The sequence below is a fragment of the Prionailurus bengalensis genome, chromosome E4 (genome assembly GCF_016509475.1).
Source record: "Prionailurus bengalensis isolate Pbe53 chromosome E4, Fcat_Pben_1.1_paternal_pri, whole genome shotgun sequence".
Classification (NCBI taxonomy): Eukaryota; Metazoa; Chordata; class Mammalia; order Carnivora; family Felidae; genus Prionailurus; species Prionailurus bengalensis.
The window spans coordinates 67837412-67865385 of NC_057360.1; the positions used below are offsets into that span (position 1 = coordinate 67837412).

Below are 27974 nucleotides of genomic sequence, written 5' to 3' on the forward strand. Positions count from 1 at the left end.
CTACCTACTAAAATGAGACCCAGGACTAAGCTCCTCATCCTTGACCCTGCTTTCTGTGGGCTTGTCCAAAACCATGGCCATCCTCCTAGAATGGTTAGAAACCGTCTAGCCAGAAAGCAAGCATTCATGCCCCTGCTTCTCCTATTCTTGTTTTTGGATACCTCTGAACAGTATTTTATATTCTGCCCGCCTCTCATCTAGACTTCTTTGGTCTTGCTTGCTCGGGCAACAGCTCACAGGTTAGCTTTGAAGCCCCAACTTTCACTACTTAAACATCAGGATGGGACAGACAGGACTGGGAGTCTGTCCCTCGTACTGTCGTCGCGGGCTCACGAGACCCCAAAACCACTGGCCTACACACAGTGGAAGTAGCCATCACAGCCTACAGACTGTAGCCACTGTAGCCATCACAGCCTACAGACTGATGGAAGTACTGAACTTCAGACCTTAAGACCCAGCCGCCCGGCCCTCACCCAGTGAGGGCCTCAGCCCTGTGTTTTCTTCCTGTTTCCTTAGCTGCCCCCCTCCCGCTCCTTGTCCTGAGTTGGCCCTGGGCTGCCTGGTCCAGCTTCGCCAGCCTCTGCCATAGACTTACCACTTCCCTTTCTTTGCAGCCGCATTACGTCCCAGACAACTACAAGAGGAACGGAGGGCGGTGAGTCCCATGGGGACGTGAGGGGCCTGTAGGAGGCGGCCCACGGCTTGGGCAAGGGGACCGCCATCCACCCGCTCAGCCATACCTGAGGATAGGGAACCTCTGACAGGGTGGCCCAGGGGAGGGCCTAGGTGACAGGAGGCACGGTCTCGTCACAGAGCTGGAGTCAGGGCAGGGAGGGAGGCTCACAAGGAACAGGAATAGAGAAGGAGAAGATTTGGGACAGAACTCTAGACAGATTCAGAAAAGTCCCTTTTCAAGGTTTCTGCGAGCTTTTCTCATTAGCCGAGGTGTTCGGTTCCTGGGACCTCAGTCAAGGGCGTGCTGTCAAGCCTCTGCAAGTGCAGGGTTTTGCCGAGCACTGTGTGCATGTGGCTCTGATTTGTCCTGGTTTTGTGCACGAGATGCTTGTTCTGGGAGAAGGGGCACCAGAGGCCTTCCTTCAGTTTCCTTTTCTGTTGAATGGTGGCCTGCGGCCCGCTGTACCGACGTCATGGCTTCCCCTGAGAGGGACGTCCTAGACCGCACATGGCGGTGGGGGGGGGGGGTGGGTATGGGAAAGGAAATGCTCCGTATGAAGTCTTACTGGAGTCGGACTGTGGGCCTCACGGCGCTGGGCCAAACCTCGCTATGCTCACGATGCAGTCAGAACTAGCTAAGCAGTGTTACCAGCTCTGGTACAGTTTGTGGATTCCTTGGATTTCCTGAAAGAAGGAAATTGTATTTTATAATTAGAAAACAGATTTCAGAGAAAGGTGGTGATTTGTGCAAATAATAAAGTCACACCCAGCGCCAAGACTCCCAAGAGCTAGACGCAGGGTCTGAAGCCACCTGAGGTGCCTCCCCACCGCCCCCACCCCCACCTCCCCTCTGCTCCCCTTCCCTCCCCAGTGCCCTCCTCAGCCTTAGTCTAAATTCCCACCTCTGCCTCACAGGTCCTCCTGGAAGTCTGAGCGCCCAAAGCCACCCCTAAAAGACCTGGGCCAGGAGGACGATGCTCTGCCCTTGATTGAAGAGGTCCTGGCCAGCCAGGAGCAAGCCGCTGAGGAGATGCCCGGCCTGGAGGAGCCGGAGCGGGAGGGGGCCGCCGCAGAAGCGAGCGAAGGCGAGAAGAAGGCGGAGGAGAGCAGTCCGGAGCCGGCGCCTGCCTGTACCCCTGAGGAGCGACGGCACAGCCAGCGGGAACGACTCAACCAGATCTTGCTCAGTCTCCTGGACAAAATCCCCGGAAAAAATGGTAAGAAGAGTCAGGCTCATGTCTCGGGTTTAAGAGAAAGGGGAAACGAGTGTGGAAAGAATGGAAAAGAACGGCTTATGATTACTTGGCCGGAATGGAAAGTATCCTGTGAAAACCTCGCGGTTCTTTTGCGGGCCCGCATCCTGTTGCGTGTCGGGAATGGATCTGCGGGTGCGGAGACGGTCCCCCGGAGAACTTCCCTCCCAAGCAAGGCCCAACGCGTTCACAGGCTGGAAAAGGAGTCCCTGGGCTCCAGTGCCCGCCCTCCAGCTCAGATGTGGAGGGAGGAGCGGGGGGGCGGGGATTCGATGAGCCTCCTTGGTTCTGTTTTCAGCCATCGACGTGACCTACCTGCTGGAGGAAGGATCCGGCAGGAAGCTCCGAAGACGCACTTTGTTCATCCCAGAGAGCAGCTTCCGGAAGTGAGCCTCAGAGGAGGAGGTCAGGCATCCGCCGTCAGTGGAGCTAACAGTCCTGCCTCTTGTTCCGAGTGTAGACAGGGGTGGGAAGGGGCCGTGTCGTTGGCATCAGGTACTTAATAAACCTTGGAGCTAGTGGAGGGGGAGAGGAAGGCGCCTGTATAAACACTCCCGTTTAACTTGTTTTCCTCTCCATTGCTTCGCCCTGAGGGTTCGAGATGGGAGGAGGACAGCGCACACCGGGGGCAGCCGTGGGGGTGGCCAGAGTCTTGGTACTTTTATAGCACTCGGCTCTCCCTCCAGCTTGGGTCTCTCTGTGTCATCCTCTGACTCCACAGGCACTGCTGCGAAGCTGCTTCCTGTCCCCAGGTGTAACTCCCCGTCGGCGGGAGGGGGTCCCTACCCGCCCCGGGCGTCCGTTCTCTGTGGGCTCCAGGAGCTACCCTAGAGACCTACAACAGAAACAGCTGCTGGGGCCTCTTTCCAGATGGATCCTTGACTGGGAAAGTTTCTCTCTCCTCGTCCAATCAGGTCCAAGTAAAACGTGAATTGACAAGTCAAAGCACTTGTGTCTGCGGCCCTTTTCCCTCCCTCTCCCCCCCAGAATGTAACCACGGACTAGGGAAGGCCCCCATGGGGTCAGCAGGGCACAGAACTCATTGTGATGATTTTTGTTTTAACTTCATAACCTGCCCAACCTATCTTTTTCTAACGAGAAGGCCAGGCCCCCGCCAGCGCCTCACCTGTGCCGTTCGCGCGCTGTGGCTCTCGGGCGTCTGCTGTGCCGCGAACGGACGTTCGTCTCAGAATAGCCTCGTCGTAAAACCTCCGTACGCGTGGACCCTAAACCGCCCCCCAAAGTCACTACACAGACTGTTGAGCAGTGTTCGCCTAGCAGAGTATTTGTTGTGAGTGTACATTAGCGACTGAAAACACTACTCCTGTTTTCCTCATTGTACAGTTTTCAGTGTCCACCTCTTAGAGACCGTGCTTGCCCACCCGCCGGCCTGGGTCCTCCGCCCTCCTGACGACAGCACAGGGGGGAGGGCACGGGCGTCTGCTTCCTTCCCAATCTCTTGGCCAGAACTTCCCAGACGATACTGTCTCTTTAAAAACGAAATTTAAAAAGCTTTGCTTTGTTATCTTCTCAGACATACATATGCATATACGTTTTAGATGTTCTTATAAGAGAAAAGATGGTTTTTAAATGTGCCAAGTTGTGTGTGTATATATATATGTATGTATGTATGTATATATATATATATCTGCCGCGTGACTAGGAAGCAATACAGTAGTAACCCCGTCCCATTACTTTTCTCCAGTCCCGGACCAACGCTGTCCTCGCTGCACATCTCCCCCGATGACAACGCTCTGACTTGTTTAGGTAGAAACATGGACACCTTCCATTCCATTCAATCTTTTTTTTCTCCTTTCTGTGTCAATCTTGAGGAAAAAAAAAAAAAAAAACAAAAACAGAAAAAAAAAACAAAACAAAAGAGACAGGGGAAGCCAAAGATCCCCTTGAGCAGAGAAAAAGCAGAATAAATATTTTATTAAAGAAAAAAGAGAATTAAGAAACTAGTTTGGAGTATTTTCTTACTGTAGAGAGGCACTGTACGTTACGACAAGACCTGGGTGTGAGGTCCTCACGTGTGGAGCTGGGAACGTCGCATGTCCAAGGCCCGGTTTAGTGGCTTCCTTTGGTTTTCGTTGCAGGGAGCTGGGTGGGAGGGAGGTGGGAAATAGGGGCACTTTGGGGGGGGGGTCTCCTTTTAGTCAAAAGCAGGAAAATGACAAGAAAGAGATTAAAATTCAATATTTCCTTGAATAGTGTTAAACACTAAAATTTTAAAAAAGACGAAAAAAGAAAAAAACTTTGTAAAATGTGAGAACAGAAGCAAAAGACACTACGCTCTGTCATTTTATCTTTCTTTTGTTGAAAGACTAAAAACTGAAATGTTTTTTAGACAATCAAATGTTAGGTAAGTGCAAAAACTTGTTTTTTCTTACTGGTGTAGAAATTAATGCCTTTTTTTATTTTTCGGTTATTTTATAATAATGAAATAAAAAGAACCCCCTAGCTGCCAGGCGGGTTTTGGTGTTTGAAATGCGGGGCAACGCACTACATCGCTGCGAATAGATCCAGAGTTAGTCTGCATGTCTGTAGGCCGTGTGATTGCGGAAAATATAAATGCTGCTAATATATTTCCTTTTTACAAAAGCATATCTAAATAGATGATTGTTTTGATGTTAATCTTTGTAAATTATGTATTACCAATTTTAACATTGGATGTAATTGCAGAAAAAGCTTGCATCTCAATCCTTGAAAGTCTAGTATTAAATGGAAAAAACTTTTCCTAACAACAGAGTGGTGAGCGTGCCGTTCTTTCCCTCTTCCCTGTCCTCATCTATCTTCCAGGATCTTCTCCTGCCTGTTTCCAAAGAGGTCTTTTTCACACCGCAGCACCAGCATCCTGGGCCCCCCAGGAGCGCACTCACCGGTGCCGACTCCTAGGTGAAGCCGTTTCCTCAACATTGGGATCTTTTCGGTCTGCGCCCAGCCCAACCCACCAACAGAACGATCGCTTCCCCTTCTGTCCTCTGCGCACATGCACGCACACACACATGGCCTCGTTTGATACTCCCCACCTCCGAGGCTGGCGACAGTAACTTCAGGCCACCATGCTAGACCGTGTCATCAGAAGCAGTCGACGTGTACACATTTATTAATCTTCACAACGGCCCTTTCAGGTCGGTACCAAAACCCAACGTCCCACATGAGGGACTTAAAGCAACAGGTCAGTGATAGTAACTTGCCCAGGGCCACCCAGCTAGTTAGACCAGTGACCCTCGTGACAGCTCTGTAGTTCCTACTCCCATTTCATAGACATGAAAACGGAGTCTCAGCAGCTTGCCAGAGATCACCTGGTACCTAGTGTTGGGCTCGGAATTCCAAAATCTTCATGTTTATCTCCAAATAGAAAGGTGTCCAATAGCCGAGTGTGACCCTACTAATGAGGAGGATAAATCCACTCCGGCTAACGACGGAAACACCTGACAAAACGTCATCCCAGACATAGGTCACCACTGAGGCTCGAAGTTCAGAAGCATCAAGACCGTTGGCTGCGTTCCCAGGATGCAAGGGTAGTTCAATATTTGCAAATCGATCAACGTGATACAGTACGTCCACAAGAGAACGTATAAGAACCACGTGGTAATTTCCATAGACACAGAAAAAGCATTTGACTAAGTACCATTTAATCCATTCATGATTAAAAACCCTTAACAAAGTAGGTTTAAAGGCAACATACCTCAACCTAATAAAGGCTGTATGTGAAAAACGCATGGTAGACATCATACTCGATGGTGAAAAAGTGAGAGCCTTTCCTCTAAAGATCAGGAACAGGATAAGGATGTGCACTCTTTACCACTTTTATTCAACATAGTACTGGAAGTCCTAGCCACAGCAATCAGACAAGAAAAAGCAATCAAGGCATCCAGGTTGATAAGAAAACAGGAACACACACTATTTGCAGATGACATTATACTATTATATAGAACACCTGAGAGACCACCAAAAAACTACTAGAACCGATAAATGATTTTGGTAAGGTTACAGGATACAAAATCAATGTGCAGAAATACATTGCATTTCTACACACTAATAATAAAGCAGCAGAAAGATTAATAATCCCCCCCCCCAAAAAAATCCCATCTACAATTGCACCAAAAACAAAAACAAAACCTAGGAATAAACGTTAGGAGGTGAAAGACCTGTACTCTGAAAACTACAGAACACTGATGAAAGGAATTGCAGATGACATGAACAAATGGAAAGATTCCATGCTCATGGACAGGAAGAATAAATATTGTTAAAATGTCTGTACTACTCAAAGCAATCTATGGATTTAATGCAGCCCCTACCAAAATACCACCAGCATTTTTCACAAAACTGAAATAATCCCAAAATTTGTATGGAACCACAAAAGACTCTGAATGGCCAAAGTAACCTTGAAAAAGAAAAGCAAAACTGGAGGTGCCACAATTGTAGATTTCAAGATGTGCTACAAAGCTATAGTAAAACAATGTGCCCAAAGCAGACACAGATCAGCGGAACAGAGAGCCCAGAAATAAACGTACCATCATATGATCAATTTAATCTTCGACAAAGGAGGCAAGAATATACAATGGGGAAAAAAAGACAGCCTTGGGGCACCTGGGTGGCTCAGTCGTTTAAGCATCCAACTTTGATTTCCACTCAGGTCATGATCTGTGAGTTTGAACCCCGCATCAGGTTCTGTTCTGACAGCGCAGAGCATGCTTGGGATTTTTCTCTCTCTCTGCCCCTTCCTTGCTCATGCTCTCTCCCTCTCATTCTCTTTCTCTTTCTCTCAAAGTTAAAAAAAAATTAGAGCACCTTTAACAAAGACGTTGGGAAAGCTGGATAGCCAACATGCAAAAAATGAAACTAGACCACTTTCTTACAGCATATACAAAAACTCAAAATGGATTAAGGACCTAAATGTGACACCTGAAACCATAAAAATCCTAGAAGAGAGTACAGGCAGTCATTTCTCTGACACTGGCCATAGGAACGTCTCCTGAGGCAAGGGAGACAAAAGCGAAAGTAAACTATTAAGACTACATCAAAATAAAAAAGCTTCTGCCTATCAAAGGAAACAACAAAACTGGGGCTCCTGGCTGGCCCAGTTGGGAGAGCATGTGACTCTTGATCTCGGGGGTTCTGAGTCCCACAGAGGGTGTAGAGATTACTTAAAATCTTTAGGGGCGCCTGGGTGGCTCAGTCGGTTGAGCGTCGCACTTCAGCCCCCCCCCCCCCCCATCATGATCTCACAGTTTATAGGTTCGAGCACCATGTCTAGCTTTGCGCTGACAGTGTGGAGCCTGCTTTGGATCTTTTGTCCCCCTCTCTGCCCCTCCCTGACTTGCGCACGCTCTCTCTCGCTCTCTCTCTCTCTCTCAAAAATAAACATTAAAAATAAATTTAAAAAATAAAACGAAGACATTCTCCTCAATGGGAGAAGATACTTGCAAATGATATATCCAATCAAGGGTTAGTATGCAAAATATATAATGAACTTCTACAACTCAACATAAAAAAAATAATCAAAAATAGGCGTAAGACATGAATAGACATTTCTCCGAAGAAGACATCCAGATGCCCAACAGACACGTGAAAAGACGCTCAACATCACTCATCAGGGAAATGCAAATCAAAACCCCAATGAGGTATCACCTCACACCTGTCAGAGTGGTTAAAATAAAAAACACAAGAAACCACCATGGAGAAAAAGGACCCCTCGTGTACTGTTGGTGGTAATGCAGACTGGTGCAGCCACTGTGGAAAATGGTGGGCACCTGGATGGCTCAGTTGGTGAAGTATCTGGCTTCAGCTCAGGCCATAATCTCATGGTTTGTGAGTCCCCAAGTCGGGCTCTACACTGTGTTAACGTCACAGAGCCTGCTTCAGATTCTGGGTCTCCCTCTGCCCCTCCCCCACTCACTCTCCCAAATATAAATGAATAAACATTAAAAAAAAAAAAAAATAGAATTACCATATGACTCAGTAATTCCTGTACTGGGTATTTACCCAAAGAATACAAACACACTTATTCGAAACGATACATGCACCCCTATGGTTTGGGGGGGCTTAAGATTTTTTTAGGTAATCTCTATATCCAACGTGGGGCTCAAACCCAGAGCTCCGAGATCAAGAGTCACATGCTCCACTGACCCAGCGGGCCAGGGCCCCCACCCCTATGTTTATTGCACCATTATTTACGGTAGCCATATTATGGAAGGAGCCCAAGAGTCCCTTGAGAGATGAATGGCTAAAGAAGAAGTCGTATACGTATACATTGGAACATTACTCAGCCACAAAAAAGAATGAAGTCTCGTCATCTACAACAACATGGATGGGTCTAGAGGGTATTATGCTAATCGAAATAAGCCAGAGAAAGGTAAATACCATATGGTTTCACTCATGTGGAATTTAAAAAACAAAGGAAAAGAAAAAAAAAAGACAAACCTGAAAACAGACTCTTAATTAGAGAGAACACACTGGTGGCCACCAGAAGGGAGGTGGGTGCGGGGTGGGTAAATGGGTGACAGGGATTCAGAGTCCACTTAACATGATGAGCCCTGAGTAATGCACAGAATTACTGAATCGCTATATTGTACATCTAAAACTAAGATAGCAAAGTATGTTGCCTGTGTTGGAATTATGACTTTCAATTCATTACTTTTTAAAAAAAGAGATGATCGTGAAGAGCTCAGCGTCTGCCAGCTCCCAGGAGGACGAGAGGCTGTCCTGTTGTCAGGCAACAGGATGCAGTCTCATCATGATGCAAAGGCAGCACATTGGCAGTTTTTTCGTAAACTTTGTACCCTTCGTTACTTTTTAGCCATTGGTACCTACTATAGCTGTTCTAGGTAACATGGAATAGTGCAGGGGGCGCCTGGGTGGCTCAGTCGGTTAAGCGTCCGACTTCAGCGCAGGTCATGATCTCACGGACCGTGACTTCGAGCCCCGCATCCGGCTCTGGGCTGATGGCTCAGAGCCTGGAGCCTGTTTCCGATTCTGTGTCTCCCTCTCTCTCTGCCCCTCCCCCATTCATGCTCTGTCGCTCTCTGTCTCAAAAATAAACAAACGTTAAAAATTTTTTTTTTTAAATGGAAGAGTGCAAAGCTAATTCCGTATCAACATTTGGTCTGTTTCATGATGTCCTTCAAGGAGGTCTGTTACTCTTACTGCCTACACAAGCCTGAGACCCATTAGGCTGTGACCACAAATATCACCATATCTCAGCAATATCATTTGAGGACACTTCCCAGTTGTTAGAGTTACGCACTGTAACACCTAGCACATGGGGACAGGAGTCAGAAGGACAGGGCAGGTGGGGTCCTGGAACATGACAGCTCCGTGGCCATACCCAGGAACGGTGGGTCACTGTGCAGACCTCCCTGTGGGAAACACTGGTCACAAAGCCAAAGTCACAGTAGTCTTCCACAAGTACTGCTTAAGAAGTTCAAACGCCAGAGGAGGAGAAAGCAGTTGGAGAGCCTCCGTGAAGGAGCGCTGCCCTAAGGCTGCAGCTAGCGGGTCCTAGCGGGTCCCAGCGGCTCTCAGAATCCGGTGTGAGTGAACGCCACGCTAGAGCACACCTGAAATGCAAACTTAGGCCTGAAATTGGGAGGGCAGCGACGCTGGGAGGGCAGCCAGACACAGAACGAAATCAGAGCAAGATTAGTGACACAAGCCGGCCAGGAACGGGGAGCAGGAACGGGAGCAGGAAGTCAGGAACGGGGAGCAGGAAATCAGGAATAGGGAGCAGGAAGCCAGGAACGGGAGCAGGAAGTCCGGAATGGGAACAGGAAGTTAGGAATGGGGAGCAGGAAGTCAGGAACGGGGAGCAGGAACGGGAGCAGGAAGTCAGGAAACAGCAAAAGTGTAAGGCGTCGGGCTCCACGCCGCCCTCTCCCTGCGCCAGCCTGTCATCCCCTTGACCTTCCTGCCCCAAGATAAAGGCAAACGTCAGCATCTTTTCCTCTCCTGGTTCTGTTTCCCCTAAGTGTCCTGTCCTCTAACTTCCCGGTGACGCTCCCCACGGAGTAACGGACGTCCCCTTATTGTGCTGTCTGAACCTGTGTCACCGCAGAGTGGGCGCATTACCTGGAAGGGCGTCCCTCCCTGCAACCCTCTGATCCTGCCCAGCACCTCGGTCGGGGTCGTGTGAGCACAGTCGGGAAGCCCAGGCCTCCCCACCCGCCTTGGTCCCTTCGGGCTCCTAAGACACGCAGTCAGGCCTCCACCGAGGGGCACCTGTGAGGTTCTGCACCAATCGGCCGCTTCTCCACGGCGGCGCGGGGAGCAGTGAGGACCCAGGGCCGGCAGGAGGGGGCCTCTCCCCGACCCGCAGCCTCTGCCCTGGAGCCAGTGACACACACACGTTCAGCGCCCACACTTTATTGGGACAAAGGAGGGGCGGGTGGACCGGCACCACGGGCCCACCCAGCAGGGGGGGTCGGAGCACAGAATAAATACAAGCAACGTGGGCGCTGCGGGGTGTCCATGCGCAGGAAGGAGACCAGGCCCTTCCAGTGTGGGGACGGTCCGCTCGCAGACGACGAAGGCAGAGGTGCGGCCGGGAAGGGAAACGGTTCCTTACGCAGGTGGGAAGAGGAGGGAGGTGGAGGGAAATTCCTTTCGTACTTAGAAGACGAGCAGGTTTCACCGGCGGGACAGGGAGGAAGGAGAGCGGATCTCACATCGGCAGACACGGACGCGGGGGGGGCGGGGGGGACAGGCCGTGTTGCAGACAGGCCAATGCTTCTGCGGCGCCTGCACAGGTCACCGTTCCCGGCGGGGGGGGCGACGCGGCTGGAAAGGCCCTCGGCCTAGAGGACCAGAGACGTGTACCCCACGGGCACCAGCCCCTCGGCGCCATCGCGCCCACAGCGGAGCCAGTCCTCGTCCACGGTGCCCAGGACTCGCAGCACCTCCCCGCGCCGGAAGCTCAGCTGACCAGGTCCCGCGGCCGTGTGGTCACAGAGCGCGCGCACTGCCCTGCGGACCGGAGGGACAGGCCAGGTGAGGCTCCGGGAGAGGCGTGGGGACCGACTGCCCGGCCTCCCCACCAGTCCCCCCCTCAGGACCAGTTCCTCCTCCTAGGCCCCCTCCATTGCGAACACACCCCCTTGCTCTCCCCCACCCTGGGGGGGGGGGTCTCCTGCCAGAATGTGCAGCGTCCTGACCCCACATCCAATCGTCCCCACCCCCCAAAAAACTTGTTTGGCGCCTGTGTCTCCTATCACTCCATCCGCCCTCCTCTTGGACGCCATTGCCGTCCTCACTCCCGGGCCCCAGGGCAGGGTCTGCTCACCTCTCCCTGCCCCTGTCCCCCCAGGCTGCCTCCCAGGGCCTCAAGGATGGAGTCCGGGTTCCTCCCACCCACCGAGGCCTCAGGCATCTCGCTGCTGCCATCACCCTGGTACCCCCTACACAGCTGCGCCCCCAGACCTGGCCCCGAGGGACTCAGTCCTCCCCTCCCAGAGCATCCACCACACGGGGCTGCGCGTTCCTGCACCGGGGTCCTCCCTGGGCCACAAGCTCCAGTGCCCGTGCCTTCGCATTCCCTCCCAGAGCATAACGCCCGGCTCGTAAAAAGGACTTGAAAAGAATCGTTGAGCGTAGGAAAAGCCAAGAAGCTGAATTCAGGGGCGCCTGGTGGCGCAGTCGGTAAAGCGGCTGACTGGATTTCCGCTTAAGTCACGATCTCACGATTCATGGGTTCAAGCCCCATATGGGGCTCTGTGCTGATGGTGCAGAGTCTGCTTGGGATTCTCTCTCTCTCTGTCCCTCCCCTGCACTCACGCTCGCTCTCCCTCAAAATAAGCTTAAAAAAAGAAAAGAAAAGAAACCTAATTCGGTGCACTGAGACAACCAGGCTGAGGCCAGACTCCGGAGCAGAAGCAGGTCTGAACCTGAAAAACCCTCAGGGAAGCATGACCCCTCAGAGGACAGCAACAAGTGACCGGTCCCAGGCACCCGTGGGCACCACAGGCCTCACACACTTAGGTTTAGTCTTCCTAAGACCATCGCCAACGGACGAGAGAGAAACGGCCTGAGAGGCAGCAGCTTCACACTGGTCACCAGCTGACCTCGTGGCCCCAGGCCTCTGCGCCACGACCCCCCGGACCCCCGCTCTCCCCAAGCAGAAGCCGCCCTCCTGACCTGTGGGTCTGCGGGGCGCTCGGGGCTGCGGCCTCAGGCTCCTCGGGGGAAGACAGAGTCTCGGGAGGTGGCGCCCGCCTCACCAGAGCCAACACGCTCACTGTCGGCGGCAGCCAGCTGGATGGTCTCCTGGACGAAGGACACAGGGTCACAGGGGTCACCGGGCATCCAGAAAAAGAACCCAAGAACCCGGGGTTTGGGAGGAGGGAGGACGTGGGGGGGGCGCCTGACTCAAAAGAGGTCAGGGACGGGTCACTGCTGGGAGCACGGGGGCAGCTGCGGGACACAGGCACCCTCACGGTGATGGGGGGGGGCACCCACCAAGGTCACCGACGCCCTGGAAGGGGCCTCTGGGAGCAGCGGGCTCAGGGAGACCCCTAGGCTCACTGGACAGGCCGAGGCCGCCGTGGCCAAACCCCAGGGCAAGAGCACCAGCACGGAGGGCACCTGCGGGGCTTGAGGGGCGGGCCTAACGGGAACCACGTGCCGCTCAGGCCCTAGGGAAACAAGCCGGCCAACCTCTGGCGCAAACGGTCTCTATAGGTTCCAACTGGGATGACTGGGGGCTCTGAGAAGGGGCCATTACCTGGACTTCAAGGCTCCACCGTCGGCTTCTGTGACGCCCCCCGGCACCCCAAACAGTCTCCCCAGCCACACGCCTCTGCCTGGTGCCGCTTCCTCCGCGGGCAGGGGCCCGTCCTGGGCTCCTTCGGCGGTGCCGGAGGGACGCCAGGACCTCCACCGGGGGAGAGGGAAGCCCTCGCCGCTCCCGGACGCGTAGACCCGGGAGGCCTGGGTCAGCTGCTCCCACCAGCCGCCGGGTGCGGGGGGGCTCGCGGGAGCTGAAGGGCCTGGAGGCGTCTCCCCGGAAGCCCCCCGAAGGCTCTGGGCCAGCCGCCCCCCCCAGTGCAGCACGGCCCGCACGGTGTGCTGCAGGGCCGGAGGCGAGCCCGGGGCGGGGGCGGCGGGAGGCGGGCCCAGGGGCAGGTGGTGGTGGTGTTCGAAGAGCAGGTCCAGGTGGAAAGTGAGCACGGACAGCGGCTGCAGCAGCAGGAGCAGCTCGGTGGTCAGCGCGGGGCAGCCGCCGCGGGCCAAGGAGAAGAAGCCGGTGGGCAGATACAGGAGGGACAGCAGGCCTGGGGACGTGCAGGCTGCCGTCGGGCCCCGGTCCCGCCTCCGTCCACGCTGGGGGCGCAGAGCCCACGCGCCCCTGCCCCAGCGGAACCAGGGCCCGCGGAACAAGGGTGGCACATAACTCGCAGGAGGGAAAGGGGGCCTTGAAGGCCGAGGGAGCAACTCGGAGCCTCAGAGAAGGAAGACACGAGGCATGACGGTGAACAGGCCTCCTGGGGTAAAGACGACCCAAGGAGGGCCGTGGGGCAGGAAGGATGGGGAAGAAGACTGCCCCGGGGCCTGGGGAGAGCCCCAGACCTGGAGGCCGGGGAAGAAGGCAGAGGCCTGATAACCAAGCTTCTGGAGGTGTAGGTGAGGACTTGGGTCTCTCCTGTTATGGGCAACGGGAAGCACTGAAAGCCTGAAGCGTCAGGGTAATCAAAGTCGCGCCTGGGGCCAGAGTCACTCTGACGTCAGTGGGACCGACAGGAGAGGTGCCTGCCCCCCCTCCCTGAGGCTCAGGGTCTGACCTGCGTCTTCCTGGAGGCTGGAAAACCACAGCTCCAACTGCTTCGTGCTGGGGGTGGCAGGAAAAACGGAGTTCGGGATGAGAGATGAGCTTCGCAGAGGCGACAGCCCTCTCTGGGAACCAGAGCACCGCTGCATCCCACCAGTGCACCCGCGAGGTCCCCGGGGCTGGGAGGAGCGCCAGAAAACAGGGCCACTCACTTGAGGAGGCCCAGGATGAAGGCGTGGAAGCGGCTGCGGCTGCTGCTCAGCGGGGCCAGACGGCTGACCTGGCTGTACAGGGTCCCCAGCGAGCGGGTGCCGGAGCCTGCGGACGCCGCGTTATCAGCCGGGCCCAGGCCTGCGCGCGCCCCCGCCCCGCCCCGCCCGGGCCCGCCCCACCTGGCTTCACCGACGCCTCCACCACGCTCCAGGGGCTGCTCCGGCGCTGCCCGGTGATGAGGTCCTTCCGGAAAGGCTTCAGCCCGTCGGCCACCAGGGCGTGGAGGGCCGGGCAGAGGGTGGTCAGCACCAGGTGCCCCACGTCCGGGCTCAGCCGGCTGTCCCCCAGCTGCGCCTGGGGGCGGGCACAACGCGGCACGTCGGCCTCCCTGCCAACCGCGCGTGCGGGCCCCAGGGGTCCCCTCTCGCCCCCGCTGCCTCCCCCACAGACACCTTCACCTTCTGAACCAAGTTCCGGGCGGCCCCAAAATGCGAGATGATCTTATCCACCGAGGCGCTGACAGCTATCAGGAGCCCTGCGAGGGCCGGGCAGGGAGGTCGGTGCCCGCGCTCACCCGAGGGCCCCGCAGACCCTCGGTTCGCGCACCGTGACCCCGGGGGCCGGGCGCCCACACCAGCCGCAGCCGACTCGGCAGCCGGGGTCAAGAGTCCGAGCGTCCTACCTTTCTTCTGCTCCTGCAGCTGGCCGGCCCCACCCTGGGTTTCTGCCATCCACCGTCGCTGGGCCCCGGGGGCGCCGGCGAACGACCACGAGCTCCGGGCTGGGGTGAAGGAAGAACGCGGCGGCGTGACCCGAGGGTGACCCGAGGACGCCGGGCCGGCGCACAGGTCGCCCACAGGCCGCAAGGGGGCAGGGCCGGGGGCAGGGCCAGGCGCAGCGCCCCCCCCCCCTCCCGCCCCGTCCCGCGCGCGCCGCCCGCACCCGCGCCCACCTCCGCCCCGAAGGCCCCGGCCGGGACTGCGCGCTCCCCGCCGGCCGGACGCGGGTAGGGAGGGCAGCCCGGGGAGCACGTGGGGGGCCTGGGCCAATGGACGGACAGACAGACCGACCTCCGGGAGTGGGAGGAGACGCAGCGGGAGGGGCGGCCGGGGATCGGGAGGCTGGGAGGCGCGGGCGGGGCCCACCGGGTCCCGAGCCAGCCTCTCTCCCACCCCCCGAGCGAGGCGCGGCCAGCACCCCCCCCCCCCGCCCCGGTGCGCAGGGGGCGTGACCCGAGGCCCGTCGCCCGGCGCTAGCTGGGACGCCCTCGGCCCGCGCCCCCCACGCCCGGACCTCGAGGCCCAGGGCCCAGCCCCGCGGCGGGCGGGCGCGGGGGGCGGGCGGGCCCGGGTCCGTCTTACGTAGCCTGGGCGGAGGCGGCGGGCTCCTGGTCCGGCCGGGGGCCTTCGGCGGGCGCGGCGGCGGTGGCAGCGGGGGGGCGGGCACCTGGCGGGGCGGGGGGGCCGCGGCGGGGAAGGTGCTGCTTCTGGGAAAGAGCGGGGACAGCAGCAGTGCCAGCTCGGGGCTGGCCAGGCAGGGTAGGGCCCCCCGGGCCGGGGGCGAGTGCGCGCCCACCGGGGACAGGCGCACGGGCAGCAGCCGCAGTCCCGCGCGGGGCGGGCCGGCCCGAGGCGGGGTTCCCACCGCGCCCGCGCCTTCCAGCAGGGGGCGCGCGTCGGCCGCGGCCCGGGGGGCGGGCGGCGGCGGCGGCGGCGGGGGGGCACCGGCTGCAGCGGGGGGCGGGGCGGGGCGGCGGGGGCGGGGCGGCAGCCAGGCGGGGCGGGCGGAGAAAGAGGGAGCAGAGAGTTAGTGCCGCGGCCCGGCGGCGCCCCCCAGGGTCCCCTCCCGGAGCGCTCGCCGCCGGCGGCCGGGGGGGGGGCGGTTTGCGGGAGGGGGGCGGCGGGCGGCACCCACGGAGGAGGCGGGCCGGAGGCGGGGGCGGGGCCGCAGCCCGGCACCCCTCCCCCCCCGCCCCGCCTCCGCCCCGCTCTTCCCCGCGGCCGCTTACCCGCACGGCCGGCCTGCGCGCCCGGCTCCTCCGGCTCCCGGGCGGCCGGGGCCTGCTCTCCAGCCGCGGGGCTGCCCGGCCTGCCCTCCTCGGGCGGCCGCTCGGCGATGGGCTGCAGCCCGGGCCGGTTCTTCCTCCTCCGCGGCGGGACGGGCGGGGGCGGGGGCCGGGACGGCACCAGGGCCCAGCCAGCCGGGGGGTCGCGGGGCGGCAGCGGCGGGGGCGGGGCGCGGCTCCGGGACCGCAGCTCCTTGAAGGTGGTGACCTCCCGCGGCGGCGCCGGGGAGCCGCCCAGGGAGCCGCTGGGGGGCAGCTCGCTGTCGGGCGAGAAGACTATGAGCCAGTCGCTGCGGTCTTTCTTGACCTGCGGCGCGAGGGGCAGCCCCGGACCCCGCTTGCGCTTCTGGGCCAGCTCGTGGAAAGACGTGACGGTCCGGCGAGCCGCCGGCTCCTCGCTGACGTCACGCCTGCACCCCGCCTCGGCTCTCCCCGCGTCTGCTTTCCAGCCGGGGTCGGCTACCCCCGAGGCGGTTTTGCGCCCGGAGTCGAATTGTCCGGGTTCCGTTTTCCAGCTGGAGTTACTATGCCCACTGATTTTGCAGCTAGAGTTATTGTTCTCCGCGATTCTCCAGCCGGCTTCCGCTTTCTCCGTGTCAATTTTCCAGATAGGGTTGATTTTCCAGCTGGGTTCCGTCTTCCCAGCGTCGGTTTTCCCATCATCATCATCCGCCTCTGGGAGCTCGGAGGCAGGGAGGTCCTGCTCCCCACCCTCGTCCTCTTCCTCCAGCCCCGGGGAGGGGGGCTCCAGGCAGGCGGTCAGGGCGTTGCAGTTGGAGTCCAGGCCAGGGCCAGGAGGGGAGGACGCTCCGGAGCAGGAATCGGGCGAGCAGCAGAAGCTGTCCGGGGAGCAGGCGCCAGGGCCTGCGGAAGCCAGTGGGGAGCCCTGCTCCAGGGGGGTGATGCTGGGCTGAGGGCGGACATGCTCGTCGCCAGGGAGGCCCCGCGAGTACACGGAGACGGGGGTCTCGTCAGGGCTAAGATCTGAGCAGGAGCTGAGCGAGGAGGAGCAGCCCGGGTCCGAGGGGGAGGCAGCCCCCTCTTCCTCCTGGGCCGGGTCCTGCCGGTTTTCCAAGCCTGGCCCGTGCTCCTGGCAGCAGCGGCAGGGCACGGCTGGGCTGTTGGAATTGGCATCCACCAGGGCCCCGCTGCAAGGGCCCCGGCTCTCCTTGCCCCCGGTGTCCCCTGGGGGAGGGGACGTGCTCAAGGGCCCCTCCCGTAGCTCAGGACGGCGGGACAGGTGCAGGCCCAGAGAGACATGCTGGAGGTGGATGTGGTTGAGGTTGCAAAGTAAAGCCCTCTGAGGGGACAGCATTGTGCCGCCGGCGACGGGATGGCCTCTCGACAATCAGGAGGATCGGGCCTCTCACACCCGCCTACCTGGCAACCGCAGACGCAGACCTGGAAGACAGGGACGGTGAAACCCAGCCAGAGAGGGCGCGGGCCGCGGGAAGGACACCGAGGTGACTGACAGCTGCAGCAGGCATGAAAGGCGCCGGCCGCTTCGGATAATATTTAAATGAGATGCAAATGTCCACCGACTGACCATTAGTTTCCACTGCAGTATTTGCAGGTGGAGCCGAAGGGAGCCCCCCGGGAATGGGGCGGGGAGGGTCAGAGAATGCGGCTGCGCTCTGGATCTCCGTGGAGGTGCGGGGGCTTGAAAAAGGATGGGGCCCGGAATGGAGCCCCAGATCGTCTCTGCTGCAGTCTGGCCCTGTCCCCCCACTCCACCCCACCCCACCGCCGCCCCTTCCCCAGCCTGCCCTTCACTCCCAGGGGAAGGGGCTGAGGGAGGCCCCGCCCAGATGCTCTGAAGCCGGGTGGGGGATGGCGCGTCTGGCCGCTCAATGCGCGAAAGGGGCAGCGTGTCGGGTCCGCGTGGCAGGTCGGCCGGCACAGAGCTCGGCGGCCTCGGTGCACCTGCGCTGGGACCCCGTGCTCGTCCATTCTCTCCGCGCTGGTCCCCATCACCCAGCCGCCGCCCCGCTCCTCCTCTCTGCAGCTTCACTGCTCCCCTCTCCCGCCTCCCCTCTCTCGCGTCCCGAGGCCGAGCCCTCCTCACCAGGGGCCTCCTCCCGCAGCCGCTGCAGCGGGCTCCTCCTCGGCTCCCAAGGTCCCCGCCGCTGGACCGCACAGACTGGAAGGGGGGGGTGGGGGCGCTGGGACAACCCGCCGGCGCTGCGCAGCCGCGCCCCTTCACGCATGGGCGTGGCGTGGCTCAGACCCAGCCCCCAGCGCCTGACGTCGCGCCTGTGTCACCCACCGAGGCCCAGCGTGCAGCTTTCGAGGTCTCAGGCTTTCGGTCCTCAGGGGTCCCGAAGGCAAGGCCCCCTGCTCCCCGCTTCCGTGCAGCCACCCCCACCCCTGCCCACCCTGGCCGGAGCCGCGCCCCCGGCTAGCACAGCAGGAACAGGACCACGACAAGGTTCGACAATTTATTGAGCGCCTCGCGGCCCCGCCTCGCCCAACCCTTCCCGGTCCCCGGTCCCCGGTCCCCGAGTCACTTTTTCCTCTTGTAGATCTTGTGCGCCAGCCCCAGGAAGATGGCCGGGGCAGGGGCGCAGAGTGCTGCTCGATGAGGCCCATCAGGCGGCCGTAGCTGTCCTCTTGGTACTGCCCGAACACGGCCGGCAGCTCCAGCTCCTCGTAGAGCGCCTTCACCCGGGCCACCTTCTCGGCCTCCTTTTGCCCATAGTTCTCCTGGAAGGGTTTGGGGGCAGGAGAACGGGCTCAGCCTACCCCACCAGCGCCTCCGGGTGCCCGGCACGCCCCTCATGCACAGATTCCAGAACATCTCTATCGCTGGTCACTACTTCCCGCCTCCGGTTTCCAGGGTCTTTGAGCGCCTCCGATCTTCAACTTCCGTCTCCCCACCCCAAATGCTCAGATACTGGCTCAGGACTCAGTTTCTTCTCCCCCGGGGCTTCTCAACCTGGGCACTACTCAAACTCAGGGCTGGAGACTCTCCTGCGGGGGGAAGCCGTTCTGTGCATTCTGTGCATTTGGCGGCTTCCCGGCCTCTACCCAGGAGGCACCTGTAGCGCATGCGCACACCAAATTACAACAGAAAAACGTCTGCAAAAGCACCCCCACTTGAGAATCACTGCCCCGTCCCCCTCCTTACGAGCCCAGGTCCACAGCCCTCTCTCCGGCACCTGAAGGACCTTGCGCTGCTCTGGAGAGGCCCGCTGCAGACACTGAACCACCAGCCAGCTGCATTTGTTGTCCTGGATGTCCGTGCCGATCTTGCCTGTCACACTGGGGTCCCCAAAGAGATCAAGGTAATCATCCTGGCAGGGGCAGAAAAGGCAGAGTGGAGAGGCTCCGGAGACAGGAAGCTGTGGCCTGCTCCCACCGGCACCTTCCTACCTGCACCTGGAAGAACTCCCCCATCTCCAGCAGGATCTTCCTGGCGCTGGCGTGCTCCTTCTCCCCGTCGATGCCCGCCTACGGCGGAAAGGGGAGCGGTGAGCCCAACTCCAGGGGGGCCTTCGCTTTCCCTGCTGCTGCTCTGGGGGGGGGGGCTGGCCTCAGCACAGCCCCCAAATCATCTCCCCTCTCCTTTCAGACATGCCTGGCCGCCCGGATGCAGGAAGTCTGGACCGCCCAACCTCTACCCGCTTATGCCAGCGGAGCCTCTGGGTGAGGGCCAGCAGAGGCGGGTCAGCCCCAGAGGCCTGCGGATCCCGGGCAACACTCTTCTTCCTGACCCTTCACCATTTACCACTTCTGCGCGATGAAAAGGGAAATGGAGAAGCGAGGTCAGCGCAGGCAGTTAGCCCAGGGTTCTCCACATCACACCGTGTGACCTCCTCCCCACTCCCATCCAGACTCGACCGGCTGACTGCTTTCACGTCCCTTGCCTTGGCTAATGGTCATAAAAATCCCGGGGAGGGAACTTTATCATCTTACAACTGAGAGCAGGCTCAGACACCTTAAGTAACTTGGTCGAGGTCACACAGCCACGCAGTGGGGGCACGAGACTGCCCGAAGACGTCTGCTTTGTGCCCTCTTGTCCAAAAGCCCCATCAGGGGGCAGCAAGGGTGGGGAGGCTCACTCACCATGTACATGGCGGCAGCCACAGGAAGATAGAACGAGTAGAAAGCGGTCTTATACTTGACGATGGACTTGTACCTGGGCAGGGGAGAAGATACACCGCTCAGAAGGGCAGTGCCCAGCACAGCCCTCCCGGGCCGTCCAGATGCAGTTCCCACCATCCCTCACCTCTTTTCAGTGAATCTGCTGAGATCCACATTGCCCTGGGGGGCCGTGATGAGGTCCAGCGTCTGTCCGAGCTCAGTCTGATAGGAACTCTGAGGAGGAAGATGGCCCATAACCTTGCCCTTCTCCAGGGCTGGGAAACCCTGAAATCCCGGGACCCACATCCCATGCCATGGGCAGTCAGAGAGGCAGCAAGGACAGGGCCCTTGGGGTGCCCGGGTGGCACAGTTGGTCAAGCGTCTGACTCTTGATCTTGGCTCAGGTCATGATCTCATGGTTCGAGCCCTGTATCACGCCCTGCGTGGTCAGTGGGGAGCCTGCTTGGGATTCTCTCTCCCCCTCTCTCTGCCCCTCCCCCACCCAGTGGCTCACTCGCTCACTCTCTCAAAATAAATAAATTAAAAAAAAAAAAAAGAGGGAGAGGGCCCGGAGCCTCATGGCCCATCCTGACCCGATCACGGAGACCAGGGAAGCCCTTCCTGCCACCACCCTGCCCAGCACCCTTCCCGGCAGACCTAGCGCTCTCCCGTGCCCCGAGCGATGCCAGATGAAAGTGGCCCAGGGAGGCCAGGCCTGCAGCACACCTGTAGGAAGAGCTCAATCAGGTTCAGGTAATAGGGCTGCTCCCGGCAGTAGAGCCTCAGCACGCGGTAGATACATGCTTCCAGAAGCAACGCGTCATTGATGGCATCCAGACCTATGCCTGGCTGTTGGGGACGCAGAAGAAACATGCGGTCAATCTCTGGCCACTGCGGACACCTCGGCGGGCTCGAGGTCACCACCACCCCGGGCCCTTTGCCACGCCCACTGCTGGCTGCTCGCCCGGTAGTGTCGCACCTTCTGATACCAGCAGACCTGCCCCCGCCGGGTGAGGGATGAATCCATGATGTCGTCCGACACCAGGAAGAAAGCCTGGAGCTACAGGAGAAGGAAGAGTGGGGTAAGACCCTCGGTCTCCTTGGAGGTGCTCCTTCTGCCGGTGACGGAGCGGCTGGGACGTCTGTGCTGTGCTGTGGGACTTCAGAAAATCCTAGGACTTCGTTGGATCTGGCGTTCCAGGTATAACGTGGGGTCACAGCTCTCATTTCCAGAGTGAGAGACTCCCAACGGATCTCGGACATCCCCAAACACGCAGCCCTAGACGACCCCGGGGTCAGGGAGGTTAGATCTTCACAGACTGTTCCCTGGCCAAAAACTTCCTTGAATGATGAAGGGAAGATTGCTTCATGCAGTCTGACTTTACCTGACTTCTGGAATAAAAGGCAGCTGTTCCCGTGTCGTCCCCGGGCACTCTGCTTACACACCTGTGTGCGGGACAAAGCCCCACCTCAGGGAGCTCACCCTTAGGGGTGCAGGTCTAATAGGGACAGAACCGAAGTCTGACCCCTGGTAACTTTCACCCATGGGTCTTAACCATTTAACCACTCAAACAGCAGCCCAGGGCTTCTAAGTCCCAGCCTTCCCGAGGTCCCCAGGATACACGAGTTTTCCCAGCGGGCTGGGAGGTCCTCGGAGGCAAGGCCAACATCTGCCCCCCCGGAGCTCCCAGAGGCTCAAACAGCCGGCCCCGGAGACCACGTGTAACAGAGAGCGAAACGCCGCCGCGTACCCCAAGACTTCTTGTAGTCAGGTTCCGAGACTTCGAACACGGCCTTCCAGAACACGGTTTAGATCTTCACTCCGCCCTGAACTCTGTGCACCAGCGGCCCTGCCTCGCTCGGAGCCCCCAGCACCACCCGTCAGCTCTGCCGTGCCCCGTACAGAAAGGACCAAGGTGGCCGCTGCTCTTTACCCAAGTGAATCCTCGGGGAAGGAGGCGTCCATCCGCACCTCCAGGTCTGCCCTCATCCTGGGGCAGGCTCTGGGCCCCCATATCGGAGGCACGTGTCTCATGTACATAGTGTTTACTTTGAGCGACATGCTTCCACTGAAGCTCCCGGTCCACTCTCTTCCACTCAACCCACATGGTCTCCAGGGGCACTCGTTCTGCAGCTTCCCTCAGCCTCCTCCGTCCCACCACAGTTCGTAACCCAACTGCACTTCCTGTTTTGTAGGGGACTTAAAAAATATACACCGGTACCAGAGTCTCAACTAAATGAGAAACCTATCCACAGTATTAGTCAGTTACGCTGGAGGGACTATTCTAAAGATTAAAGATTAAAGATCGAAGAAGAACCCATTACTCTTGACTGGATCCTGAGTATTCGAAAAAAAACAAACAACTTAGAATGGACTTTTTGTGGACAATGAGGAAATTTAACTATGAAATATACATTACGGGAATGCAACCTGGTGCAGCCACTCCGGAAAACAGGATGGAGGTTCCTCAAAAAACTCAAAATAGAACTACCCCACGACCCAGCAATTGCCCTGCTAGGCGTTTCTCCACGGGATACAGGTGGGCTGTTTCGAAGGGACACACGCACCCCCACGTTGACAGCAGCGCTGTCGACAACAGCCAAAGGATGGAAAGAGCCCAATGTCCCTCGATGGATGAATGGATAAAGAAGATGTGGTCTATATATACAAGGGAGTATTACTCGGCAATCAAAAAGAACGAAATCTTGCCATTTGCAGCTACGTGGCTGGAACTGGAGGCTATGATGCTAAGTGAAATTAGTCAGAGAAAGACAAAAATCCTATGATTTCACTCATATGAGGACTTTAAGAGACAAAACAAAGCAACATAAGGGAAGGGAAACAAAAATAATATAAAAACAGGGAGGGGGACAAAACAGAAGAGACTCATAAATATGGAGAGCAAACTGAGGGTTACGGGAAGGGTTGGGGGAGGGGGGATGGGCTAACTGGGGGAGGGGCACTAAGGAATCTACTCCCGAAATCACTGTTGCACTCTGTACTAATTTGGATGTAAATTAAAAAAAAAAAAAAAAAAAAAAATCATCAGACTCTCCCAAGGCCAGAAGAGGGATATTGGAAGAATTTTAAGGTCAAGGAGAAAGGAATATGACCTAAAGCCACCAGACAATATATTAAATTTGGCGTTTATGAAATAAAAAAAAAGAAATATACATTAGATAATATTACTGTACCGGTGTTAAATAAATTATCCCGGAACGTTGCTATGGCCTGAATGTATCCTTGCAAATGTGTATGTTGAAATCCTAACCGTGGATGAGGAGGCGGAGCCTCCGGGAGGTGTGCGGGCACCGGCACAGGGCCCTCACGACAGGCCTCCAGAGGTCCCCGGCCCCTTTTGCCACAAGAGGGTGTAGCAGGAAGGTGCCCCCCGCCCCAGCCCCAGGATGAGGGCCTCGCCAACCACACTAGTGCCGTGATCTCCCACCTCCAGCCGCCCGAACTCTGCGAAATAAACTTCTGTTCTTTATAAGCTACCCCAGTCCGTGTTATTTTGTCGTAGCAGCCCAAATGGACTAAGACACGAGTGATCACGGTACTGTGGATATACGGGCAAATGTCCTCGTGTCTAGGAGGTGAATCCTGAGATAGAAAAGTAAGAGATTGAAGGAAACGAGGCAGAGGTAGAAAGATAAAAGCAGAGATTATAACAAGGGGCGCCTGGGAGGCTCAGTTGGTTAAGCGTCCGACTCTTGGTTTCGGCTCAGGTCATACCTCAGAGTTTCGGGAGTCCAAGCATCGGGCTCTGTGCTGACAGCCTGGGGCCGGCTTGAGATTCTCTCTCTCTCTCTGCCCCTCCCCCGCTCGTGTTCTCTCGGTCTCTCTCCAGATACTTTTTTTTTTTAATGACCCAAACAAAAACAATGGGGGACAGCTCAAAAGCACCTTGGGGAAGGGACAGCACTACCGCCACGTTTAAAAAAAGAAACACTCACAGGTGCAGCTCTAATTCATGACAATTCTCTCCAGCAGGTGAACCGCCGGGCCCTCAAATCCTCCCCCGCCTGGTCCCCGAGCTCTGCGCCCCTGCTCTGCCCTGGGCCTCCTTGCCCATCACCTGTCCCTCAGTGACGCCACTATCCCTTTACCTCCGTGGAGGCAAATCCCTCTTCTCCAGGCCCATCTCACTCACAAGCTACAGACCGGAACTTCCAACAGCCACACGCCACAGTCCCGCCCGCGCTGCCCAGACCAAACCGAGAATGCGGCATGGCTGACCCCGAGCCCATCACGTCTTCCCCTGAGGCGGGCCAGAAGCCTCAGCGTGTCCGTCATTCATCATGGCCTAAGTGTCTTCCCTTCTGGGCTCACTGCCACCCTCCTCAGAGCCTGGCACCCCTCCTGGGACCCAGTCTCCTTGTCACTAGTGAAGGCGTTAGGCCAGGCCAGGAAACAATGCCCCTTCAAGGGCCAAATGAACCAGGTATAGGAGACAAGGGGATTGGAGCAAAGCAGAGCAGGACGGGGCCACACAAGAGAGCACGTGCCCTGTTGTGGGGTCAGTGGCTATGATTCAGTGTCAGCCAGTTGCTGCTACGTGGGTATCTGGGCCCGGATCTAGCAATTTTCCAAGCAATGCCAGAAATCTGGGGTTTTATGTGACATCTCTTCTTAATTAAATTTAGGGCCCTTAATTTTTGAAAACTACCAGTGGGCTGAAAGTTTCCAGTCTCTGCTTTGGAGTAACCTTCTGGAAGAACTACACCGTTTGCGTGGTTATCCTCTGCTCGGAGGAAAGAGTTGGGGTTTTTTTTGTTTTTTTTTTTTTTTAAAGTAGGCTCCACACTCAGCATGGAACCCAGCTAGGGGCTAAACTCATGACCCTGAGATCAAGACCTGAGCTGAGATCAAGAGTTAGATGCTCGGGGCACCTGGGCGGCTCAGCTGGTTGAGCGTCTGATTTCAGCTCAGGTCATGATCTCCCCATTCAAGAGTTTGAGCCCCGAGTCAGGACCTCTGCCGTCACACTCTGTCCGCTTCGGATCCTCTGCGTCACGCTCCTCCACCTCGACCCACTCTCTCTCTGTCTCTCAAAAATAAATCAACATTTCAAAAAAACAAATAAAGAGACACCCAACAGAATGAGCCGCCCAGGTGCCCCAGAGGCGACGCCTTTATGTCCAGTTCCGAGGCCCTGGCCCACGGCTAGTTTGTGGATTAAATATGTACCCCCTGGCAACGAGGTTCTGCACATTTGTTAACCTTGGGGTAATTCGGTGTCCAAATTCGATTACTGCCATACAGAAACACGTGGAGAAATTAGTTTCTGGCTCATCCCTCTCCGGCCCCCAGGATACCCCCACCCTGGTAAAACCTCCGCTCCCCTGCCCCATCCTCTCACCAGTTCCACACACCAGCCCACGGTCAGGGCCCGCCGGACACTGTCGGCATCCTGCTTCCCGGGCTCCACCAGCTGCCGGTAGGCTATCAACACCGTCAGGCCCCGCTGGTACTTGCCTCCGACGGCGTTGTACTCCAGGACCTGGGCGCAGGGGGGAGGGCAGGGCGGCGTGTTCGCAGAGGGCCGCTCCGAGATTGCTCCCCACCCTCTCTCCCTTCCAACCGCCACCTAACTTCAACTTCCTCGAACACGGCTCCTCCTCCGGGGAGTCTCTGGAGTGGCTCCCCCGCCCCCAACCCTCTCTGGGTGGTCTTCCTCGGTACATTTTTTTCTTTTCCTTTTTTTTTTTTTTTAAGCAGGCTCCATGCCCAACATGGGGCTTGAACTCACAACCCTGAGATCAAGAGTCACACACTCTACTGACTGACCTAGCCAGGCACTGCATTCTTCAGTAAATTTAAAGCCTCCATACTGCACAGCAAAATCTGTCCCCGAGCCCAAAGCAGGGCTTGAACCCAGAGGCAAGGGTTCACGCCACGGAAATGGGTGGCAAGTTCAGGTCTCTCCTTCCCAGGTTCCTGCCCCATCCCCACCTCTCCTATGCTTCCCAGCCACCTCCTCCTACCCACAATTCAAACTGTCTGCAAGTGAAAAGCCTCTCTCACTGTATTAAAGACAAGGCCGGGGAACCTGGGTGGCTCAGTCAGTTAAGTGTCCAACTTCAGCTCAGGTCATGATCTCCCAGTTCATGAGTTCAAGCCCCATGTCAGGCTCTGTGCTGACAGCTCAGAACCTGGAGCCTGCTTCCGATTCTGTGTCTCCTGCTCTCTCTGCCCCTCGCCCGGTCGCATTCTGTCTCTGTCTCTCTCTCAAAATAAACATTAAAGAAAAAAAAAAGACAAGACCCCAAAGTAGGCCAGAAGAGAGCTCAGGAGGGGACCCACCCCCCAGCCTTCCAGGGGCGCCTCCTCCTGCTGGGAACCCCATTTTTGCCTTCTGCCTTCTGCCGTCCACAGGCTCTAATGCGTTGGGAGCACCTCCCCCTGTAGTCTCCATCCCAGCGTAGCCAAACCTTTTCCTAGCTTCAACAGTATTTATAAAAATTACTAAACAGGGGAGCCCGGGTGGCTCAGCCGGTTAAGCGTCCGACTTTGGCTCAAGTCATGATCTCTGGCTTTATGAGTTCGAGCCCCATGTCTGGCTCTGTGCTGACAGTGTGAAGCCTGCTTGGGATCCTCTGTCCCCCTCTATCTCTGCCCCTCCCCCACAAAATAAACATTAAAAAAAAAAAAGAATTACTAGATACCCCCCAAAAGAATAAAAGAATTAGGCAACTTAAGTATCCCAGCCAGGGGGCGCCTGGTGGCTCAGGAAGTTGAGCATCTCAATTTCAGCTCAGGTCGTGGTCATGATCCCAAGGTTGTAGGACTGAGCCCTGTGTCAGGCTCCACAAACCTGCTTGTGATTCTCTCTCCCTCTGCCCCTCTCCCCCGCTCAGACTCTCTCTTTTTCTAAAATTAAAAAAAAAAAAAAAAGAAAAAAGAATTCCCAGCCAGATTTCTCCTGGAGCAGGGGTTTCTGATGATGCCCTAGCTCCACCTGGCCCACCTCAGGCTGCCTTCCTCCCGGGTCCCTGTCAAAATAGCATCTTGTGACCTGGGACACCTAATTCCCTTTCTCAACAAAATCAGAGACTTACCAGATTAAAGCCTTCACCCTCTTCACCCTTCATGCAAAGCAGTCCTCAAGCACTGAGTATCCCTGCCCAGGCCCCGCCCCCTCCAGAGGAGACCCAGAGCCACTCAGGTAAAAGCCAGCTCCCCCGCTATAAGCCAGGACCCCCAGACGCTTATAGAATGAACCAAAGATTCCCACTCTGAAGTCACAAATCCCTCACCTCCTTGAGCCGGGCAATGGCATCTCCTATCTCTGGGTGGCCCGTGCCATCCTCGGTCAGCACCTTGACAATCTGGGAGAAGTGCTGGATGAAATTCTGCTTTTCTTGGGCATAAGGGTCCAATTTCTGGTTTCCATTCATTCTGAGGGAGGAGTAAAGTGCTCTGAGGAGAGGAGGCACAAGTCAGAAACCTGAGCACTGCTCCCCTCCCCAAAGCCTCTCACCCCACCACACTCACCGAGGCTCCTCTGTCCACGCTTGGCACCAGCAGCGGGCACCGTGCCAGGCCCCCGGGGCTGGGCCCCCGTGCACCAGGGAGGGCCGCAGGAGGGAACCCAGCCACCTCTCCTGGGGCACCCAGCAGGGAGCTGGCGGCCAGAAGACCCCCACAGATCTCAGCCAGCGGGACAGGGGCATCACAGGGGTGGCATAGGGAGGGGGCACTGAGCACTCCCTGCAGGGGCAAGCACCACAGGCAGATGCTCGGCTGCGGCTCCCCAGGTCACCCCCACCACCCCCAGCCTTTCACCTCGGGGCCCAGAATGCCCCGCCCTCTCCCGAGCTAGGCTCCAGGGCATTTACAGGAAGAAGTTAACGCAAGGGGGGAGAGAGCGGCTGACCGGCTGGCTGGAAGTCGACTGATGGCACTTAGGTACGC

General features: G+C 57.6%; 3 protein-coding genes across 5 annotated transcripts in view; 1 reads left to right on the forward strand and 2 right to left on the reverse strand.

Annotated features, from left to right (window-relative positions):
* Positions 1 to 4675, forward strand: part of ASH1L (ASH1 like histone lysine methyltransferase) — a 197686-nt gene extending 193011 nt beyond the window's left edge. The window contains 3 exon segments of the mRNA XM_043568552.1: positions 615 to 655; positions 1591 to 1892; positions 2227 to 4675. Of these exon segments, the coding sequence (XP_043424487.1) occupies positions 615 to 655; positions 1591 to 1892; positions 2227 to 2318 (435 nt within the window). The 3' untranslated portion in view covers positions 2319 to 4675.
* A 5607-nt stretch (positions 4676 to 10282) lies between these two features.
* On the reverse strand, positions 10283 to 18142 carry RUSC1 (RUN and SH3 domain containing 1). Of its 3 annotated transcripts, XM_043568553.1 has the most exons (10): positions 18039 to 18142; positions 15917 to 17374; positions 14591 to 14689; positions 14367 to 14443; positions 14088 to 14262; positions 13908 to 14013; positions 13709 to 13755; positions 12652 to 13201; positions 12066 to 12194; positions 10283 to 10898 (listed from the first exon to the last, which is right to left on the reverse strand). In XM_043568553.1, exons 2-10 carry the CDS (start codon positions 17286 to 17288, stop codon positions 10730 to 10732), a joined length of 2724 nt encoding a protein of 907 aa, XP_043424488.1. In that variant the 5' UTR covers positions 17289 to 17374; positions 18039 to 18142; the 3' UTR covers positions 10283 to 10729. The 3 variants fall into 3 exon arrangements, with proteins under 3 accessions (XP_043424488.1, XP_043424490.1, XP_043424489.1); XM_043568555.1 differs by lacking the exons at positions 15917 to 17374; positions 18039 to 18142 and adding an exon at positions 15270 to 15568; XM_043568554.1 differs by lacking the exons at positions 15917 to 17374; positions 18039 to 18142 and adding an exon at positions 14861 to 15146.
* Positions 18143 to 18398: 256 nt separating this feature from the next.
* On the reverse strand, positions 18399 to 27770 carry FDPS (farnesyl diphosphate synthase). The gene is given in 11 exon segments (XM_043568556.1): positions 18399 to 18529; positions 18532 to 18676; positions 19132 to 19266; positions 19346 to 19423; positions 20039 to 20111; positions 20202 to 20290; positions 20783 to 20905; positions 21036 to 21116; positions 25420 to 25560; positions 27317 to 27479; positions 27555 to 27770. Coding segments are annotated over 11 exon segments (1260 nt in total). The 5' UTR covers positions 27734 to 27770; the 3' UTR covers positions 18399 to 18476.
* Between the last annotated feature and the right edge of the window lie 204 nt (positions 27771 to 27974).